The 21,414-nt window shown below is 42.3% G+C and overlaps 1 protein-coding gene across 4 annotated transcripts in view; it reads left to right on the top strand.

Annotated features, from left to right (window-relative positions):
- The window catches only part of DROSHA (drosha ribonuclease III), a 105,100-nt gene extending 85,059 nt beyond the window's left edge, over positions 1–20,041 (top strand). For all 4 annotated transcript variants that reach the window (XM_058680229.1, XM_058680232.1, XM_058680231.1 and 1 more), the window contains exons 29-34: positions 10,380–10,521; positions 12,639–12,721; positions 12,823–12,926; positions 15,120–15,212; positions 15,956–16,002; positions 19,622–20,041. In XM_058680229.1, the coding sequence (XP_058536212.1) occupies positions 10,380–10,521; positions 12,639–12,721; positions 12,823–12,926; positions 15,120–15,212; positions 15,956–16,002; positions 19,622–19,752 (600 nt within the window). In that variant the 3' untranslated portion in view covers positions 19,753–20,041. The remainder of the gene's footprint in view (positions 1–10,379; positions 10,522–12,638; positions 12,722–12,822; positions 12,927–15,119; positions 15,213–15,955; positions 16,003–19,621) is intronic.
- The last annotated feature ends 1,373 nt before the right edge of the window (positions 20,042–21,414 follow it).

The following is a 21,414-nucleotide window of genomic DNA, read 5'->3' on the forward strand; positions in this document are numbered from 1 at the left end:
CGTTGGCCGTTGTCCCATCCACTTCCCTACTTGCTCTTTATCTCCCCTGCTTGCTGACATCAAAGGTGCCCCTGTTCTTGGTCAGATACTTCTTGTCTGTTGACTTTTCATTCGTCAGTGATCTCATTCTGTCTCATGGCTTTGAATACATCTCTACGCTATTTTCTAATTTCTATCTAAAGCCTTTTCTTCTCCTGTAAATTTCAGACCCCTTTGTCTATTGAATATAGATAAATTCAAATATCTAGCTATAGGAATATTCTCAAATTTATAGTTGGATTCCTAATAGGCCTTTGAAACTTAACTGTGTCCAAAACAGAGGGATTTTCATCCCAGACCTTCTTTTCTCTCCGTAGTCTCCGTATCAGTATCAGATTATTCCTTCCAGCCTAGTGATTTTAATCATATAAAAGATACTCCATCCCATTGATTTTACCTTGTGAGTGTATACTGAATCTGTTTCTCACCACCTTCACTGATATCACCTATGACCAAGCCACTTTTGTCTAAACAATAATTGTAACCTTCCAACTGGTCTACTGTATATTTCTTTAGCACACATCTAGAGGGGTTATTTTTCTTTTTAAAGATTCATTTATTTTACTTGAAAGTCACAGAGAGAGAAAGAGAAAGATCCATTTGCTGGTTCATCCTGCAAATGGCTGTAATAGCCAGAGCTGAGCTAGACTGAAGCCAAGAGCTAGGAGCTTCTTCTGGGACTCCCACATGGTTGCAGAGTCCCAAGGCCTAGAACCATCCTCCTCTTCTTTCCCAGGCTGTTAGTACGGAGCTTGATCGGAGTGGATCAGCCAGGACTCGAACTGGTGGCAATATGAGATGTGCCACAGATGGAGGATTAGTTTGCTATGCCACTATACTGTCCCCAGAGGGGACATTTTAAAAGGAGGTTGTGTTACAGCCCTGCTCTATGCAAAGCCTTCTAAACCATCCTGTCTCAAGGGCAAAGATTTTGTGTGATGTTTCCTGGTGCTGTTGACGATTTTGTCTCCTCAACTCTTCACGTGGCCTGCATGCAGTTTCCCCAGGACCCTAAGCTGGCACATGCCGATTCATCGGGCAGCAATATCGTTATCCTGTGAATAACTGTGGCAAGTCCCTCACCTCCTTCTGCAGTCTGTCCGTTGGTGTGTCAATCAGTCATTCCATCAGTGGGGCTGTCGACTGTCATTACCTGGCACTGCCTGATCGGCGGCCTCCTCCCCTTGTTTCTCACCCCCTCCCGCAGCCTGCAACCTTGTTGCCATTTCCTCTTTAGCATGCAGCGTGTGTTTTACTTGTTTATGGTGTGTCTTCTTCCAATCATGATAAATTCAAGGAGGGTAAGGATTTTCTTTGTTCTTGTTTCCCTGAGTCCTTGAGGGATTCTGGGCATGTCAGTGCTCCGTAGTTATGCCTTGAATAAATGATCATCCTATTCCAGCTTGCCACTCTTCAGGTGTTCTTCACATTGAGACTACAGAATAAGCTGGGGTGTCTGGGCCGGCCCCACGCAGCATCTGCTCACTCTGCACTGGCCTCCTTGGCGTTTCTCCAGGCCCGCTCTGGCCATCACGCTTTTGTGCTTCCTGTCCTTCTACCTGAAAGCCACGCTGCTCCCTGGCTGGACCTCCTCGTCTTGCTTCAGAGGCCAGCTCCACTGTGACTCCCCTGAGGAGCCTCCCCTTCTGGCTCCTACTCCTTCCTGGCATTTGCTCGGTTTGCCAGCTCCACCAGATCAGAAGTTCAGTGAGCGTGTTTTTGTTCCTCAGTGTGTGTCTGTGGTCAGCCTGGCAGGCGGTATGCAGTCTACGTGCGGTAAGTAAGCAAGAGCGAGAATTCTGCAGGCAGCCAGGTCGTATTGAGAAGGCAGAAGAAATAGCATAGGAGGGAAAGGATACGTTACTTTATGTGCAGGGAATAAGGACGAAGCTGAAACATTCCTTACAAGTGTCTGACGGTTAAAACTAATTTCAAATTTGTGGAGGATTACTTAGCTGCCACTGCACTGGGACAAGCGGCAAATGATTCATTATCGTGATTGAAGAGCACACAATTACAGCGATTCACATTGGGAGGTATTAGTTGGCTCTGAGTTACTCCCCTGCTCGCTTGTTTTCCTGGGAATAAGGACAATTGAGCAAATGTGATCTTGACTTTCAAGTTTGGAATTCTGATGAGAGGAAGCTTACTGTCCTGGAACTTGGATATTCAGAAAGGCCTCCAGGGGAGGGAATGTTAAGCCAACCCCGGTGTTCTCAGATAGCTGAGTTTGGAATGGGAGGTGGGAAGAAGACCTTCTGTTTACTACACAGAAGATTTTGATGTTTCTATTGTTTATGGTGAGCCTACCCTGTAAGGTCAGCATAGAAAGTGAGAGCTCTACCAGAAAGCATTTACATGGGCCAGAACGGCTGTCTGGTGATGCTTACAGATTTTAAGCCGTAGGAGTGGCTTCCTCCGTGCTGTTCTCTGCCAGGCTTTGCAGTGTGCTCCAGAACTGGAAATGGTCGTTCATTTCCATGCCCTCCGTGCATAAGGCACGGTGCCCAGTGGTGGCATGTGCTGGCAAGATCAACTTGCACATGATTTCTGTTTCTTTCTAGAGTCATCACTTGATACAAGAAGAAAGAGATCAGGGATTACAAGTAGAAAGCTTGCAAAGCAGTGATCTAATCCTGCCCTGTGCCTCCAGATGGCACCGGACAGAAATCACGCAAACAGGCATTTTATCTAAAACATGTCTTGGAGGAAATAGATTCCCAGCCTGCGGTTGGAGGACTTTGCTGTCCCTGGCATAATTTGACCCTTTGTATCTGACCTGTATTCCAACGGCTGGCATTCGTGTACCTTTCCTTTAATTACCAGAGGAAATGGAGACCATCTGGCTCCCGTGCTTGCCACAGTAGACCTGTGTGGCATATCACTGTCATTTTAATAGTATATTCTGCATCACCCCATGTTCTTATGTTGAAGCCCATGGAGAGGAAAAAAAAATCAAATCACAGTCTGCTTCCTTGACACTAGGTGGCCCCCTTGGGTCGCTTATGTCCCCGCTGCTGTGGTTTCCTCTTCAGAATCAAGAGGCAACAGAGAAGTTAGAGGAGAAACGCCAATCCATATGACTTAAACTAATCAGCCATTTTCTTAACAGAATTTAAAGTTGTTATGAAAGGCTGCTAAGCTGTAATGATAGAAAACATCCTGGAATCTCAAAGCTGGCCTGTGCGGTTCGAGGTACTTACTGTGATGATCTCACATCTGGAATCTGCAGTTCTTTTCTTGGATTTGCAGAGTCCCAACTACAGTTTTCTTCAGTGTTTCTGGCGATTTGCAATTAAATTTTATCCTGTTGGGAGGTGGGTTTTAAAGTGAGAGTTTCGAAGCAGAGAGTTGGCATGGCTGATTGAGACATTTGCCTTCTTTCAAGTTGTAGCTTTGTTCCAGATCCTGCTTCCTGCTAAGACAGGAGGCCGTGGGTGATGGTTCAAGTGCTTGGATCCCTGATGTGTATGTGGGAGACTCAGCTCGAGTTTCGGGCTCCTGGCTTTGGGCCTGTCCCAGAACTGGCTGTTAACAAGTGTTTGGGAATTGAGCCAATGGGTGGGAAAACTTTGTTTCCTTACTTGTCTCTTAAATAAAATGGCGGCACATAAAATGAAACAGAATTGGAGATTTCAGGGACGGGTTTCACTTGGTAAGATGGACCGCTTTGAAGGCAATAAGTTAAGCAGGTATGTCGAACATACTGCATTACAAACAAGTTGAGAATTCCTTACTTTCTGGATCCCTTGCCCTGTGACTGAAGAGCAAGCAAATCCTCCCTGACAATAATGATGCTGTGGTATGTAACAATAGTAATCAGCATTTCATGTGTTTTCTTAATGTTCATCACAGCGATTTGGTAGCCTTTTCATTCTCTGTGAGGTGACTGCTACTTTCTCCATTTCATAAATGAGGGAATTGACACCCAGGGACATTTAATAACTTAATAGTGTCACTCAACCAAGAAGTGGTAGGACCAGTTTGAACGCAGGTGCGTGTTTTTACTACAGAATCTAATACAAGACATTATTTTCAAATAGCCTGGTAATGATCCTGTGCTCATTTGAATACTTAATGTTCTTTTTCTAGATTTCTGCTAAAAAGATAAGCAGCAGCTATGTCCTCCTTGAAAAATAGTAATTTGAAAGTTTCAGTACCTGCAGATCCTCTAACTTTATGTCTTTGCATCCACATTCAATTTTATCCATCAAAATCTCTACCATAAATTACCTTGCTGTGGGCTCCACCTTAACTCCTTGACAAGAAGGTAAAAGTGGGTTTCTTTCTATCACCTGTCAGCCTTGGCTTTGACTTCATCTTCGGGTGCGTCTGACCACCCCTCACTGCATTGTGACCCCTTGCCAGGGCAGTACCGTTTTCTGGAAGACCCCTTCTCACCCTTCTTTCACTGGCAGACTCGGTCTTTTTTCAGTCCTGCTTCTGTGTTCATCAGAACTCACCTATAGGACTTTTTCCCCAAAGAGTCCAAGTGGCATTCATAGGATTTCTGATCCCTTGGTTCTATGAAAAAGCTTGGGCACAAGCATCTCAGAAACAGCCGGAGTTCTGATATCGGAGGTGGGTGGACAGGCCTCTGAAATGCCCCTCTAGAGGAGCACCTGGGGTGCCCGTGCACTGCTGAAGCCACCATAGTGTGTGGAAGTGGCCACTTTGTGTGTGGCTTCCTTGGTTTCAGGTCAGTGCTGGGTGTTGACCCTCACGGGATCCTGAGCTGTCAGCACAGGCCGCGTAACCAACTGGGACTCCACCCCTAGCCCACTGAACAGCCACGCTTCAGCCTTTCTTTTTTATTTGATCCACCTGTCGTGGTGCCCACTCTTTGACAAATAGCCCAGTTTCTTCTGAAGCAGAGCCGAGCAAAGGACAAGGCTAGAGGCTGCCATTTAAAGAGCTGCCACTTGGACTTCCTTGTTTAGGTGAACGTCAAGGTCTTATCTCTCTTTTCAGCTTTTTGTCTTTCCTGTTTAAAGCAGCGGGGAAAATGTAGATGATTAATAGCTTCCTACCTCACCCTCACTGCCCTCCAATCCTGGCTTTTGGTTCAGCCTCCAAGTTCATGGCAACAGTGCATAGATCTCTTTCTATGCCAACCCTGCTGCTACCTTAAGACCTGTCAGCGGCCATCCAAAATGAAACAGGGGCGCTTCCGTTTCCGTTCTTGCTGCGTGCCTCGTTCCCTGACAGGCAGCTCTGCTGCGCACGGAGTAAGAGCGCTGTCCCTGGAAGGTGGTGGTGACGGAGTGCTCAGGTGTGCGTTGTGGTGGTGCTTCTAAGGCCTGGCACACTGTATAGACACAATCTGAGGTTCTCACCCCTCTCCAGTGGCACGTACTCAGGAGGAACAAGCTCGCTCAGCGTAGCTGGATTCCCAGAATAGCCCTCCTTTTCCCTCGCAGCATTTGTGCCGTGAAATCTAAACCACACGAAGTAGATCCCTTGCAGCTCCATTATTCTGTAATTACAAGGTATTGGGCTGTTGGACTCCTTGCTGGTTGGGCCTTCTGTTAATGTTATATGCTAAGCCTTTTTAATTTTAAGCTTCTCCGAGGATATTCATTTTAATGAAGCACTATATGGAAGAAGAGATGGAGTTAAGGGGGCAGCAGGAGGAGGACGGGTGCAAAGACAGGCGAGAATAATTGTCTGCAGTTGTGCGGCAAGCGTGGCTTATGAAGATCAAGTTGTATTTCTGCTCCATGAATCATTGTCAGACAAATTAAGAACATATTGTTTCTTATTTATCTATTGTCAAGGATTCAATACCAAGCATCGAGAATAAATCTTGATTTTCATAAGCTCTGTTGACACCGTGGAGCCACAGAGCATAAAACTTGCATCTAATAACAAAGTGAGACGTGGAAGAGCAGAGGGGATGATGGCAGCGTGCCTCACAGCCGCCGCCTGCGCCCTCTCTCTTCAGGAGTGTTCCTTAGCAGGAGTGAAGTTTTTGAATAGATGAGGGTATTTTTAAGATAAAATATATGTAATATCTGCTGTAAGGAAAGCTATAGTTTTAAGTGTATTACTCCCTGAATCTAAGAGACTGGGAATAATTTTGGTCATTTTTTGGTGAATTTCCCTCGCTGTATCCACTCACTTCCCACCCACCTCCCTCTCCTGTACTGCCCTAGGGGATGGTTAAGGAGCATTAAATACCATGCCATGTTTGGCTTATGGACACCTCTACAGTGGATTGGTTGTATAATTTTCATGCCTTGTCTGTTACTAATTACGTAGTTCTTGGAAGATTCTTTATCTGTCTAGAATTCTGAGTGCAGATTTTTGTTTTGAATTTCTAGAGTTAAAATATAGAAGTTATGCCCTAATTTGATTAGCATAATCATCTCAGTGTGAAACAGCGAGACTTAGTGGGTAGCATAAATCTTTAAAATAATATAAAAGTAAAAATGCAAATAAATCATTTCAACCTTTTCAGTAATGCTCACTAATACATCACTTCCCTAAAGCCTGTAAAATCGAAATTAGCATGAATGCCATGAAACTGGAAGCTTATTTTAGAATAAAAATTTTCCTTTAAACCAGTGTCCAGCGGCAGAAAGCAGGCTGAGTTTGCCTGGTACGAGGTGGGGAATATTGACTACATTAAAAGTACAGGGGTCTTTCTCTCTCTTTGCGGCCTCCCCGCTACCTCATCCTTCCCTTTGTTACCGGCTGATCTCCCACCACCTCCATCCCGTTCCTGCACGGTTGGAAAAAACCTCTAAAGATACTTCGTTGCGACTGGTGTTTTCGGCTCCCGAAAGCTCCTGGCTAACTTTGAGCAGCGTCCTGGGATGACCATAACCACATCCTTGTGATCCTGAATCTTTGAACACATTCACTAACTGATAGGAAAGCAGCAGACACAACCATGTGGTGTTGCAGTGACTGATACCTCAGCGGCATTCAGCGAGTCACGATCCAAACTCCACCGGAAGCCGGAACTCTACCAGCAGCAAGGTGGGAAGGGACATTTACCAGAGCTCAGGAGCTCAACTGCCCGCCCTGCTGGTCTGTTTGATTTGACCAAGAGCAGGTGCCAGACGGGCAGTGAGGAGAACAGGGTCAATTTAACAACCCAATCCATCCCCTACAGCCAAATCGGGTGCCATTTTGTACAGTGTGAAAAACTGTGGGGAAAACAGTGAGCTACACATGTGCTGAGCTGGGAACAGACTCGCTGAGCTCAGTGCATTGCAGTGGTCCCACAGGAAAGTAATACTGACTTTGGCATTGTACAGGTCAAAACAGATCCCTGTGTTCCTCAGACCTAACGGCCAACAGGTTCTGGCAAGATCAGTACCAAGGGAGTGGCACAAGTGACTGCAAAGAAAGTACCAGGTACCAACTGCAAGAAGTAAAATTGAACTGTAGATCTGTGGGTAACACAGCTTAGAAACCTACCCCCAAAAGAAGAATCTGATAACCAGAAGCACAATGACCAAGGGCAAAAGAAACAGTGGCACAATGAATGTTACTTAAGAGTCCCCTGCAAAGCAGCAAAACCCTTTGCCAACCTCAGAGTTTACTGAGGAAGACATCGAGAAAATGGGAGATAAAGAATTTAAAATACTTGTTATAAAGCTTCTTATCAATAATGAGAACCATATGAAGCAGGCATTCAAGGAATTCAAGGAATATGTTACACAGCAAATAACAGCAGTGAAGCAAATGAAAGCTGATATATCAGAAATGAAGAATACAGTGGAGCAAACTAAAAGTACAGTTGGGAGCCTCCAAAATAGAATGAAGGAGGCAGAAGAAAGAATCTCAAAATTAGAAGATATTTCCTGTCATCAGAGGGAAGCAACCAAGAAGCTGGAAGCAGAGCTGGATCAGGCCAATAAAAGTATTCAAGAATTGAAAGACACTATTAAGAGGCCAAATATAAGAGTTATGGGAGTCCCAGAAGGTGCAGAAAGAGAAGCTGGGATTAAGGGTGTATTCAATGAAATAATAAGGAAAAATTTCCCTAATCTAGAGAAAGAATTGGGAAACAAGATCCAAGAGGGGCACAGAACTCCCAACAGGCTTGATCAAAAGCGATCTTCACCAAGACACGTGATCATCAAGCTCTCTTCAATTGAACATAAGGAAAAGATCCTTAAATGTGCATGGGAAAAAAATTCAACTGACATATAAAGGATTGCCAATTAAACTCACAGGAGACTTCTCACAGGAAACTCTACAAGCCAGAAGAGAATGGAGTGACATATTCCAGATTCTAAAAGCAAAAAATTGTCGGCCCAGGATAACGTACCCTGCAAAACTTTCCTTTGTCTTTGAAAATGAAATACAATTCTTCCACAGTAAAGAAAAGCTAAAAGAATATGCCTCTTCCAAACCTGCCCTACAAATGATACTTCAAGATGTTCTTTTGACAGAGAAAAGGAATAGCACCAACTAAAACCAAAGGCAAATGTGAAGAGCATCCCAGTAAAATGACAACAGAAGACTAAATCAATGAACAACCCATTCCTAAAATGACAGGACCAGATTACTACCCATTCATATTAACCCTGAATGTAAATGGGTTAAACTCATCAATCAAATGTTATAGATTAGTGAACTGGATTTTTTTTTCCATTTTTTAAATTTTATTTTTGACAATCTTTACACAGTTAATTAGGGCACAAGGGCTCAAGGGCTAAAGGAAAGTGGGTAAGACTATCATGTCTACATTTTTTTTCTCTATCTGGGGTAAAGGGGGAGGTAAGGGGAGAAGCCCCATCCAGTCTCCTACTGATTCCAGGTCCCCTATATGGGGCATGTTCCAAGGGTCTTGCTCAAGTGCTTTTGTTAGTTCAACAGTTCTGAATTGCTGCAGAATCCACTGGTTGACATAGTCTATCTTGGAGTCTACGTTTACAACATATGGCTAGGATAGTTTATTGATTTGTTTTGTCCTCTGTCTTTTCATGGTTGGGGATCTGAGTCCGGCAGGTCAATTGAGGTGAACCCAGACCAGGTTCTTGTGTGTACTTGCAGGTACGGGGCCTGGCACAGTCCATTGCCCCAGTCAGCTGGTGGTTGCAATTGCTGAGTTGGTTCTGTTTCCAGCCCCATCTTCCACTCGATGGGTGTTGCAGTCCAGCCCAATTCTGTCCAGCACACACTTGGCCCTCACATAAACCGGTGGGAGCTGCAGCCTAGTTGGAGCGACCCATAATGTGACCGGGATTTTTTTTTTTTTAAACCAAAACCCATCTATTGCCTACAAGAGATGTCTCACCAACAAAGATTAGCAGAAGCTGTATCATGGATTTTGATATATTTTTTAAGTTTAATCTCTTGAAATAGATCATACAGTAGCATCCTTTTCTTCAAGAAGGTTCTTGATTTTCTTCAGTGACACATTATTTAGCATGTTATTTAACTTCATGGCATTGTTAATTTCTTCCTGTTTTTGTTTTGTGCCTTTTCATTTAAGGGGATGTATAGTCATTGTAATGAAGACTGTCATATCTAGTAGCATGTTACTTAACTTATGGCATTGTAAATTTCTATTTTTCTTCCTGTTGCTGATTTTGTATGGTAATTTTTCATTGAAGGGGATGTATGGTAACTGTGTAATGGAAGTTTGTCATATCCAGATGTGAGGATACAATGCGGCATGCATCTACTTCCAGACCAAAAATGGACTCTCAGTGAAACTTGACAATAGGAAGCTGGACTCTGCCATTGACCATGCCTTTAATGATGGACATATGACAGTTTATAAAGAACTATAGTAATAATATAGGGGAACTTTGGGGGGGGAATAGGAGGGGGTGTAGGAAATCCCAGAGCCTATAGAACTGTATCATAAAATGATAATAATAATAATAATAATAAAGAAGGCTATGAAATAAAAAAAAAGTACAGGGAATTCTGGGGTGATGGAAATAGAGTAGGTTTTCAAAATTCAGCCAAGTGTACCCATAAAATGGGTCTATTTTATTGAGCGCCAATTATATTTGAATGACATTGAGTTTTAAGTTTCAATGCTTTCTCATTTAGTAGCATTAAGCTTAAGGGAAGCTAAGACCTGTAATTGTGTTACAGCTTCCCCCTTATGTGGTAGTCCCCCGCTCCTCCACCCCACACCCCAACCCAGTCCCACATGCAGTGAGCTATCGTAATATCAGGTGAAATCTAGGAGAACTGGACAGAGTAAGGTTCTAGAACAAGCTGGAAGCATGTGGAATCTGTCACCATCACCCAGTGGTAACCGTGAGGACTTGCTGTCCCTGTCAGTGAGATGTTCTCAGACTGATGGGTCCCACAGAGGAAAAAGAGAGACTGATAGTGACATGAGCTCAATTCCTTTTGGCCAGTTGTTGCGAAGCTCTTTGGTGAACAACAGAACACAGGCGAAGGTGGCAGAGGAGCTGGGCATGCAGGAATACGCCATCACGAATGACAAAACCAAGAGGCCCGTGGCTCTTCGGACCAAGACCCTGGCAGATCTTTTGGAATGTGAGTGCTGACAATGCTTTTCTTTTAAACTGCAGACTCAAAGTTTAAATCACATTGAACTGTATGTAAGTTTTGTCTTGTTACTGTGTTGAAGCTGAAGAAATCTTTCCCGTTTTAATGTTTAATTTTGGCTTTCCACCAAAGTTTGTTTGAAATGGAGTACTTTGGAATTGACACAAATAGTGAATTTTATGTTTGCACTATATGCACTGGTACCTGTCTCCCACCCCTCCATCCTGACACTCAGCCATCCCAACCCTTTGTGTGAAATAGCAACAGATTTTGAAGGTTGGTATTTGTGAAACAGCTTTTCTGCCTTGGGCAGTCTTCATATGGGGCCCAAAGGAAAGATGGGTAGCTTACTTAGTAAAACACTAAATCAGTTATCCATTTGAATCAGTACAAAGCTATATGAACAAAAGTCATCTGTTTCAGTTTCTGATGTGCTATGGAACCATTATAAATAATTTTATTACTGCTAACTAAAGAATTATACACATAATTTTATTGTTTCTGTTGTTACTTCAAAGGAAGCAAATAATTCACTGGGCTTTAGAATTTTTCTGTTTATGTTATGGTATTTTGTCAATAGGAATTTTATACAGTTGTTAAAGTCTACCGTGCAAAGCCAGCTTGTTTCCAGCATGCAGTGGCAGTCTGCTAAGGAACTTAACAAAAACTTTTTTAACTAGGGAAAAGTAATTTGAAGATTTTTTTTTAAAGATTTATTTTTATTACAAAGTCAGATATACAGAGAGGAGGAGAGACAGAGAGGAAGATCTTCCATCTGATGATTCACTCCCCAAGTGAGCCGCAACGGGCCGGTGCGCGCCAATCCGATGTCGGGAACCAGGAACCTCTTCCAGGTCTCCCACGCGGGTGCAGGGTCCCAATGCATTGGGCCGTCCTCGACTGCTTTCCCAGGCCACAAGCAGGGAGCTGGATGAGAAGTGGAGCTTCTGGGATTAGAACCGGCACCCATGTGGGATCCCGGGGCGTTCAAGGCGAGGATTTTAGCCACTAGGCCACGCCGCCAGGCCCTGAAGATTTTTTTTTTTTTTAAAGATTTATTCATTTTATTATAGCCAGATATACACAGAGGAGGAGAGATAGAGAGGAAGATCTTCCGTCCGATGATTCACTCCCTAAGTGAGCCGCAACGGCCGGTGCGCACCGATCCGAAGCCAGGAACCTGGAACCTCTTCCGGGTCTCCCAAGCGGGTGCAGGGTCCCAATGCATTGGGCCGTCTTCGACTGGTTTCCCAGGCCACAAGCAGGGAGCTGGATGGGAAGTGGAGCTGCTGGGATTAGAACCGGCGCCTATATGGGATCCCAGGGCATTCAAGGTGAGGACTTTAGCTGCTAGGCCACGCCGCCGGGCCCATAATTTGAAGATTAAGATGAAATAAAAATGTAGTTGAGATGTGTCACTGGCTTTTGTTGTCCTTTACAACAGCTCAGTGAGAGCTATTTTTATTCTTTTTAAAATGCATCATTTATTTGCTTGATTAAGGTACCTTTTATTGCAGTCATCTTTGAGATCATCATTTATTAATGCAACATTGAATGGATTGTTCTGCTGTCATGGAGCCCAGAATGAAGTTTCTCTTGGTTTGAGGATGTTGACTCTTTGGGTGATCCTATTTCTTTCAGTGTTGATGTGGTCCAACACAGAGCTTTAGCACACGGACTGTCACCTACCTTATGCAGAGAGTGGCAGCGCCCAGGCATGTGCTTGTTCCAGTATCCCCTCTGGTCTTCAGCTTAATCAGTTGGCTCACTTGATGCCAGCATGGTTGTGTTCCTAGATTCTTTCCCTGTTCTACAGCAGCATTTCTGTTGGACATGAACCATCCATTCAGCCCTTGGCTCAGTGCAGTTTGGGCTTGGCCCTGTTAGGCTTTTGCATCTTAATCACACATCTACATTGCTGTGTCTGTTAAGTGCAGTATCTTGTTTGAAGAAAGGTGGAATGGTCATGTTAGGAAATGAAAAAAAAACTGCGCCTGGACTTTTATTGTTTTTATGAAACATTACTTAAAAGACTAGGTTTGTTACACTTTCTGCTAGAAGGCAGTGAATTGTGGTTTATTTTTGCATTTATGATTTTTTTACAGCATTTATTGCAGCGCTGTACATTGATAAGGATTTGGAATATGTTCATACTTTCATGAATGTCTGTTTCTTTCCACGATTAAAAGTAAGTTCATAAAAAAAAAAAGTAAGTTCATATAAAGTTTGAGTTGTCTGCTTTGAGATTCCAGTTGTCTTTACTAAACCCTTCCTTGGGGCTCACTCCAGGAGTTCATTTTGAATCAGGACTGGAATGACCCCAAGTCCCAGCTGCAGCAGTGCTGTTTGACACTCAGGACAGAAGGCAAAGAGCCAGACATCCCCCTCTACAAGTAAGTGCTCGCTGCCCGCGGGGCCGCAGGCCAGGGTGGCCCAGAAGGACACTGGGGTAAGTAGTCCTTGTAAGGGCTCGGACGTGGGACTTCCTGACTGCCAGGTGTGAATCTGGCTCCAATACAGAAACTCTGTGGGCCGCTAGCTCCTAGCCACAACCCAATAAATCCCACTTCACTAGCTCTCCGCTCCCTTTTGTCTAACATTCTTCATGAACCTCTGCCTGCTGGAAAGACTTGCCATATGATGACATCAACAAAGGACTATTCAGATTAAATAACATGTATGCATGCAGCATCTTCAGAAGTTCCTGGAAAAGCTCTATTTTGAAAAACCTGTGCGTGGGTTTCAAAGTGATTTTATGCCAGAATAAACTTACCTTTTAATTTCCCCTGTCCACAGACTTTTGAAAGTACCCTTGTATTTATCTTGTCACTTGTCTAGGCTCTGCACCCAGACTAGAAGATTGTAGTAGCTGCAGTATTGGTCCCCACTGGCCGTGTCTCTGTGAGCTGGCCGACAAGCCAAGTCCCTGCACGGAGGCTGTAAGAAGCAGAGCTGTTGGGCTACTCAGATAGCTGAACCTTTTCTTGTCCCAAGTTTTAATCAAAAGATGTCATGTCCTTTTGAGTCCTTTATGCTTTGAATGGTAGCTGAAAACTGTTCCAAAGGAATGCAAGCGAATAGTCATTCACCACACCACACAACATTGGTTTTGATGAAAGTGGTGGTGGACTCTGAAGTTCGGTGATTATCTTGTGATTCGCTTGCATTAATTCAGAAGGAGGTTTCAGAGAGGATTATTGAAATACATGGGTTGTGTTCCAAGGTACTATTTGGATATGTGATTTAGGGATGTTTGCTAATCTGGTTTCCATCCGCTTTATCACATGTCTGTGTATACAGATGGCTGCAAGCACATACAACTGTATGATATGTTCTGTGTAGAATAAGCCCTCCCCCTGCCTTTGGACTTTGTCAAACTACAAAATACTGCAGGAAAAGCACCAGAGTGGCAGCTGGGAATTTTAAATCCTTTTTCATGTTTTTACTTAATAATCACAACACTTTATAGGCTTTTTTTGCCCAAAGAAAACCTGAGGCCAAGACAAGGTTGAGTCACCCACTGTGGCACAGTAAAGCCGTGCCAAGAAGCTGTCATTGCCAAACAATGTTTCCTTTATTTATTGGAGGGGAAAAAAGCTCAAATGTTTAGAAATAGCACTTTAATATGTGTCTAATAAGCATAATGCATATCCAAAATGTATTATATGAAAGGCTTAAAGTATTTCCTCATCAAAGTGATAATTAAGGTTCAATAAATAAAATGAGGATGATAAACTTCCCATGGCACGGGTATGATTACTGTAATAAGCACTACCTTAAAGAAGCCGGCTGGCCACTTTCATCCCTGGGCGTTTATAAACACGAAGGAAATTACTGTGCTCCCATCTCATAAATCCCCCAAATGAAAGTACAAGATGAGTTTGTTCTTCTTCTTCTATTTTTTTAATCAAGATTGAGGGGGTTGTTTTACATAGTTTCTTCAAGATTACTTTGTTAGCTACTTTTAATTTCCCCTTTCCATGAAGTTACCAGTTTTGCAGCATCTGAATCTGCACCATGTCATTAAAATGCAGAGTACCTGGAGCTTTGTTTTTTTGGTGATTGTTTTGCATGCTTAGGCTTACAGTGTGCCTTGGAAATGATCTTAGATGATGCAGAAATTAAATACATTTCTGGATCTTTTAGATAAGACACCAGACATTACAAAGAAGCTAGGAAGGATATAAAGCCATTCAGGTAGAACAAGGGGTATCTACCCAAAGAGGTGCTGTTTGTAGCTGTGATTGTTACTGGAAAACAATGAACAAACTGAAGCTATTCTAGTCACCATATGCACACTTCAAATTAAAGTGTTTTACCTTTCACTATTAGCTTTCAGATGCCATTCACATTACTTTGTAAACAAAGCAAATAAATATATAAAGAGTATTTGAATGTCCTACTTAAAGCTGTTTATTAGTTAGGAGATCAAAAACTTAGCCCTTTCACTTTCCTGTCACTGTCACTTTTCTTGTTATTTTGATCTTCCTCTGACTAGCAGTCTGCCAGCATGTGGATTTTCTAGTTGTGTAATAGCAGTAATAATTAAGTGGCACTTTCGCGTGATTCCTGCTCTTCCCTTGCAGAACTCTGCAGACTGTGGGCCCTTCCCATGCGAGAACCTACACCGTGGCTGTTTATTTCAAAGGAGAAAGAATTGGCTGTGGGAAAGGACCAAGGTATGAGAGGGAGTCACTTTCAATTTCCTTACATGAACATCCTGGGCATCTGAGAGGTCCCTACCTGGTATTTCTAGTCTCTGCATTCTATCTGTGTTGAGTTAGAGAATAGGAAATCTTAGTGTAACCATATTGGAAAGTTGGTGTTGGCCAGTGGAAATGCCATCACATATGGGGCTTTGGCACCTCAAGAGACCCACATTACCTGGTGCACGAGCGAGGTCTGCCTAGTCCTACAGATACAGCAGAAGACAGGCCATCCAGGCATCCAGGATGCCTTGCACCATGTGTGTGCAGCTGCTGGACATCTGGTTTCTCATCCTAGCATTGTGCAAGTACATCTTTGGGTGAAGAAAATTATGTGTACTATCTTTGATTTTTTTTTCAATCTGTGTATTAAACTGAGAAGTGATTTGAAGCCTGTCTCTTCATCTTTTTCTTTTCCCCTTTAAACTGTACTGTGAGGGTATTAAAACTTCAGCAAGAAATACTTCAAACCCAAATTAATTGGAAGGCATTTTAGTGTAGTAGTCAAAGTGCAAAATGTGTAACTTCAATGGGCTTTGTGCAAATCAATGACCTTTCAACCTGGGCTTGTGTATGTCCCTATCTGTGTAATTCTGTATCAGATAGTTGTGCATTAGACATGAAAATGAGCCTGAATAATTTGTAGCCATACCTTGTGATTTTCAAAAAGAAAAAAAAACCACTAAAGTATGTTTCACCTTGATTGTGTTTAATAGTATTCAACAAGCAGAAATGGGAGCTGCGATGGATGCACTTGAAAAATGTAAGCCTGTCTCTTTTCTGTAATTATATGTTCATAATGTAATGAGTGTTCTAAGGAAAGAAAATGAGGAAGTAGAAAAATGGTAAGTACTGATAAAATGTGATCTTGTTTTCTTCATAATTATTCTCCACACAGTGTGGTAGAATGTAAGATATGTATAAAAAGGTCTATAATCTTAAAAAGAATGCATTGCCCAAGTGCATTTTGATGTTGATTTGTCTTTTCTATATAGCCCTACTCTCGGCCTAGGTGTAGGTCCCCTTCTATGTATTTCTCTCTCCTTTTAAAATTTGTACAGACCTACTAGTATGGATATGTGAAGGCTTTTATTTTTTTTCTTTGTCCTAGTCATTGTTTAATGGAAATGGGATACTATTTTTAAGCTTCTCTGTCTGTCTTGTTTGATAGTATACAATGGGCAGCCTTGCTGTTCTACATACTGATTCATGTCCCTCTTTGTTAATGCTGCATGCTATTTCCTGCTATGTGGGGTGTGTAATATTTTCTTCAACTTCTATACTCTTAGTGGACGCTTTGTTTCTCTTTTGTTCTGTTTATTTGTTTACTTCTAGTGTTATTAGTAGTAATTCTCTGCATATTGGTGCTTTCATTTCGATGGGATGGATCCCGGAAATTGGGCTGGGGAAACTTCAGTTACACAATTGACCATGTAGGGAACTGCTTAGTCTTTTATATCCTGAAGACATGAGAACAGGGATTTTTCCTCTGCTGTCTCTTGTACTTAAGAGCAGAACCTGTGGGCACAACATGACTAGGCAATTGTATTATGCTCTAAGTACCCAGCTGAAAGACGTAGGAGAGGGAGAGGGCAAGTGCGGGAAACTAAAATGGAAGGGGTCCAGGATTCCTGGCTGTGGGAGAGAGATTCCCAGAAAGGCCAGAGGCCCAAGAGCCGCAAGGAAACCAGCAAGGTGGTAGCTTTCTGTCTGGGTGTGGAGGTTAGTTAGGCGGGTGGGGGTGCAGAAGAAGATAGTACTACCAATTTAGCACCCCTGGAATCTTACTGAGAGGTTTTGTTGTTTTTAAGATGTATTTAATTTTTATTGATTTGAAAGAGTTATAGAGATAGATGGAGGAGACACACAGAGAAAACTCCCATTTGCTAGTTCATTCCGCAAGTGGCCAGGGCTGTGCTAGACTGAAGCCAGAAGCCTGGAACTTCCTCCAGGTCTCCTGCATGAGTGCAGTGACCCAGGTACTTGTTCCATCCTCTGCTGCTTTCCCAGGAACATTAACAGGGAGCTGGATCAGGAGTAGCTGGGTCTCGATCTGGTACCCAAATGGGATACTGGTTTTGCAGGCAGTTATTTAACCACTACCCTACAATCCCAGCGCCTCACTGAGAGTTGACTTTGATGGGAACCTTTTTTTTTTTATCCGTGATGCGTGTTAATGCACAATAACATGTTGAAATAAAAGTGAGATTTCATTTTCTACATATAAAGTCCTTAAAGGTTATATTTGAGCTTTTGTTTGTTAGTTTTCAACTATCAAACAGTAATGGAAAAGTCACTTATTCTGAGACAGACCTGCCTGAACATACTGGGAGGAATGACTGTGTAACCTCCTAGAAAGCAATTTGACAACATATTATCAGGTCCTAAGAGAAACCCACGCCCTTTGATCCAGATTTCACTTCTGGGTTCAAGCCTAAGGAAATCACTGGAGTTATGGACCAGAGAGAGATGTACACCATGGTAATCACAGCAGCTTGCTATACAGTAGCAAAGCAAAACAAAAATGTGACTGTGTTAACAGTGGGGAAATGATACATCCTTGGGGTTGCCAGAGATTCTCTTTAAGGCTCAAATGTAAGTATGTTAGGCTGCACAGAGCATGCAGTCTCTGTCCTTGTTACTCAGCTTCGCTGTGCTAGTGCACAGGCATGGAAAGTGAAAAAACTAAGGGGTGTGTCTGTGTTCTAATAAAACTTTATTTACAAAAATAGGCAGAGAGGGCCATATTTGGTGCTACAGCCAAATGTATTCTTTTGCAGCCATTAAAATAAGGTATTTGAATACTTTATTATGGAAAAATGCTTATAAGAGAACTGAAAAAAAGTTCCCATTGAGACATACCTGTACTGTACTCTCCCATTATAAAAATGGGCACATCTGTGTATTACACATATAGATTTCCATTAGGTATACACATGTATATGCAGGATACATTTACCTCTTAGGAATATGCTGTCAGGATAGTTTAGACCTGAAGACTGAGGTTCTTTTAAATGCAAAATCAACTTTATAATAAAATTTCCTGGAGCAATAGAATTCATTTTGTATAAGCTGTGATACTAATGCTTTTTTTACTTAAAAAAAAAGAAGAAAAAAGAAAAGAAAAAATACTTGCAGCATTTGAAACCTGTGATTTATACTCTGGTAAGGAGTCATTGTATTTAAAGGGGTAGGACTTTGATTTTATTTCAGACATAGTACAGATGCCATGTTCCTCTATTGTTTGATAATCACTGGCTCTCTTGCATATAAGGGCTTTCCTCCACTGTCTCTCAGATATTCTTCCTACCACCCTGCCCATGTCCCTGTCCCTTCTTTAATCTGGTCTGAAATGGGGGTGGGAACAGATACTTTGGAAACTTGCTGTATTATAAATCCACTTTCATTGTACTGCATTGTTGAGACAAACTTGCTATCCGCAAACATGTCATGTCCCCACCCCTACTCCCAGGTCTTCATGTATTTGAATAACCCTTTATGTGGTAGAAGGCATCATTTTTTTCATGTTATAATGTAATGTGTATAGTTCTCAACCACACAGACAGTCCCATTTGATGTCTGTTGTTGTTTGTTGACCAAGTATATGAAAGTGTTTATTTCTAGTCTGTAGTTGATTTTTTTTCTTTATTCTGACACTAAGTTATACAGCAGATGACAATGGACTTGTGAAATGTCTAAGTGTTAGTGAAGTTTTCCATTGTGTCAACATTTTGTTCAATATCAAATCTCAAACTGAATGTAACTTAACCCGGGCCATGGAGTGATATGTCTCCAGTAATCAAATCAAAATTCGCTCCTTGATTTGCTTGTATGAAATAACTTTCACCCTCTTAGGGTAAACATTACCAACAGGGTGAATTATTAAACATACTGAAACACAGTGTGCCCTCCTTTTGTCCATCTGATCTTTTTTTGCTCTTGTCAGAAACTTTAATTCTTGATCAATAATGGTGTGATAATGCCATTATTTGCTTGGGTTTTTAATTGAGCATTTCAAAGATATACAAGTGTTTGATCGCATCGTTTCGTCTCTCCCTGAGATTCGCTTGTTGCTAGGAGAGCTATGTTAATGCACCTGTTTGGAGCCATCCCAATATCGTACGTCTGTGCTTTAGTGTTTTCTCTCACTCAGGTTCAGCTCAGACATTGAAATCTGGAATTGATCAATCCAAATCTCCAATGGGTTTCTGAATTACAAAAGAACTATGGAGTAAAATGAGGCTTTTTTTCTCTTGCCTAACAAAATTCAGCTGCATTCATGCCATAGGACTATGTATTTGCATGTGTATGTAATTGGTTTGCATCATTCTTCGCACTAGTGGTATCCTTTATTAAGTATAAAATATGTCTCCTTGTGCCAGATAACTTTCCCCAGATGGCCCATCAGAAGCGGTTCATTGAACGGAAATACAGACAAGAGTTAAAGGAAATGAGGTGGGAAAGAGAGCATCAGGAGCGGGAGCCAGATGAGACTGAAGACATAAAGAAATAAAGGAGGCCATGGAAGTGGCCGTGTGTGTTTACTTGCTTAATAACTGTGACTGCTGCCCATTGAGACCTAGCCTAGTTTTCCTGCAGACACTGAATGGAGTGTGCCCATTGAAATGAAACAGTGTCAAATCACCACTGTTGTTTTACTGATGTGATATTCTGTTGTTAGCTGAGTGACCTTTATTACATAGTATTTGATTTCTGTGTAATGGAAACCCTGATGGTGGTGGATGTGCATTTAGTCCCTTATGGTCCCCAAGCTCTTGGATAATAAAATTCAAGAAATCATCCTCTCCGTGGAATAGATCCTGTTTTCTATCACTGTCTCAGATCATGACCCCAGACTTAGAGTGGGCAGGTGAGAAACTCAACTTTTCCCAATATTTGGGTTCCATGGTAGTAATATCTATTCTTTTGAAAATCTCTGGATTATCTGCTGTATTTTCAGCTTTCATCTGGATGTTTATCAAATTCTCTGCTGCATATATTGAAGTTAGCATTTTCTAGGCAGTGAGTCCTTTGTAGAAGGCATCTAACATTTTCGCACTTAACAGGTGTGGGTGGATGTGTGTCACTCACGTTCCTGATATCATTGGACTAGAGAAGGAGCCGTGACTGAGCCAGCGGACCCTCCACGCAGCTCACAGATGGACATCAGGCGCGGCTCCGAGCCTCCTCAAATCCTCTTCAGCTTTATTTGTGTGGCAGGGATTTGGTGTTGGGGCAGGGGTGCAAGCAAAGGAGAGCAGTCGTCACTTTTATTGGATTTTGTAAGTGACCCCTAAAGAAAAGGGCTAACACGACATTAAAAGCTGTAACATTTGAAACAAAATGTTACTTTAATCTGCACAGTGTTTTCTTATTAATAAAGGAAAACTTCTTTGTAACACAGATGTGTTTTCATTCATTATTCCTGTGTGCTCCTGCGGGACCACCCTCAGGGCCACTGAGGCAGGGAGGTCAGTCGTCTGGGACTCTCCCCAGAAGGATCTGCCTTTAGATGGAGTGGAGAAAAAGAGTGACATCGCTCAGGCATCTGGGAGATTGTTAGCCTGTGTAGCTGTTAAATGTTACCTGTGCACTGCGCACTGTGGAAGACTAATATGGTGTTATTACTTTTGTTGGAAAGCAAAAGAAACAAATAACACTTGAAAAATCTTGTGGGAAAAATGGAACACATAAGCAGGAAAATAAATCACTGAGGATTTTGTCACTCAGAGAACTTCTGTACCCTGGAAGATTTTCGGTGCAGGAACGGGTGTCTACATAGGAGCTGATACATGTTTCAAAAAGGATACTGGACAGGTGGCTTCTGTAGCCTTTCATTTGTTAGCAAAATATAGCCTGCATATCAGCAGCAAATCCAGATTTACACCAGATACTTGCTGCTGGCTGTGTATTCATACATGTCTTCTATGTTGATTGTGGATCTATCATAATTTATGATTCAGTCTAACAAAAGATGTGTAGATTGTGAGCAGTTACTTTCATGGCCAGTGCTGCCACATAATTCTGGAGAATGTGGCTCGGTCTGTGCTCACACAGCCAGGCATATGAGAGAAGAACTCTCAAAAGAGTTTGAGATTTACAGTCTTAAAAGACTGTAAGAGGATGCCTGTTAGAACAGGTTTCCTAGAGCTAGCACTGTGGTGTAGCACCTTAA

This window comes from Ochotona princeps, chromosome 23, assembly GCF_030435755.1.
Source record: "Ochotona princeps isolate mOchPri1 chromosome 23, mOchPri1.hap1, whole genome shotgun sequence".
Taxonomy (NCBI): domain Eukaryota; kingdom Metazoa; phylum Chordata; class Mammalia; order Lagomorpha; family Ochotonidae; genus Ochotona; species Ochotona princeps.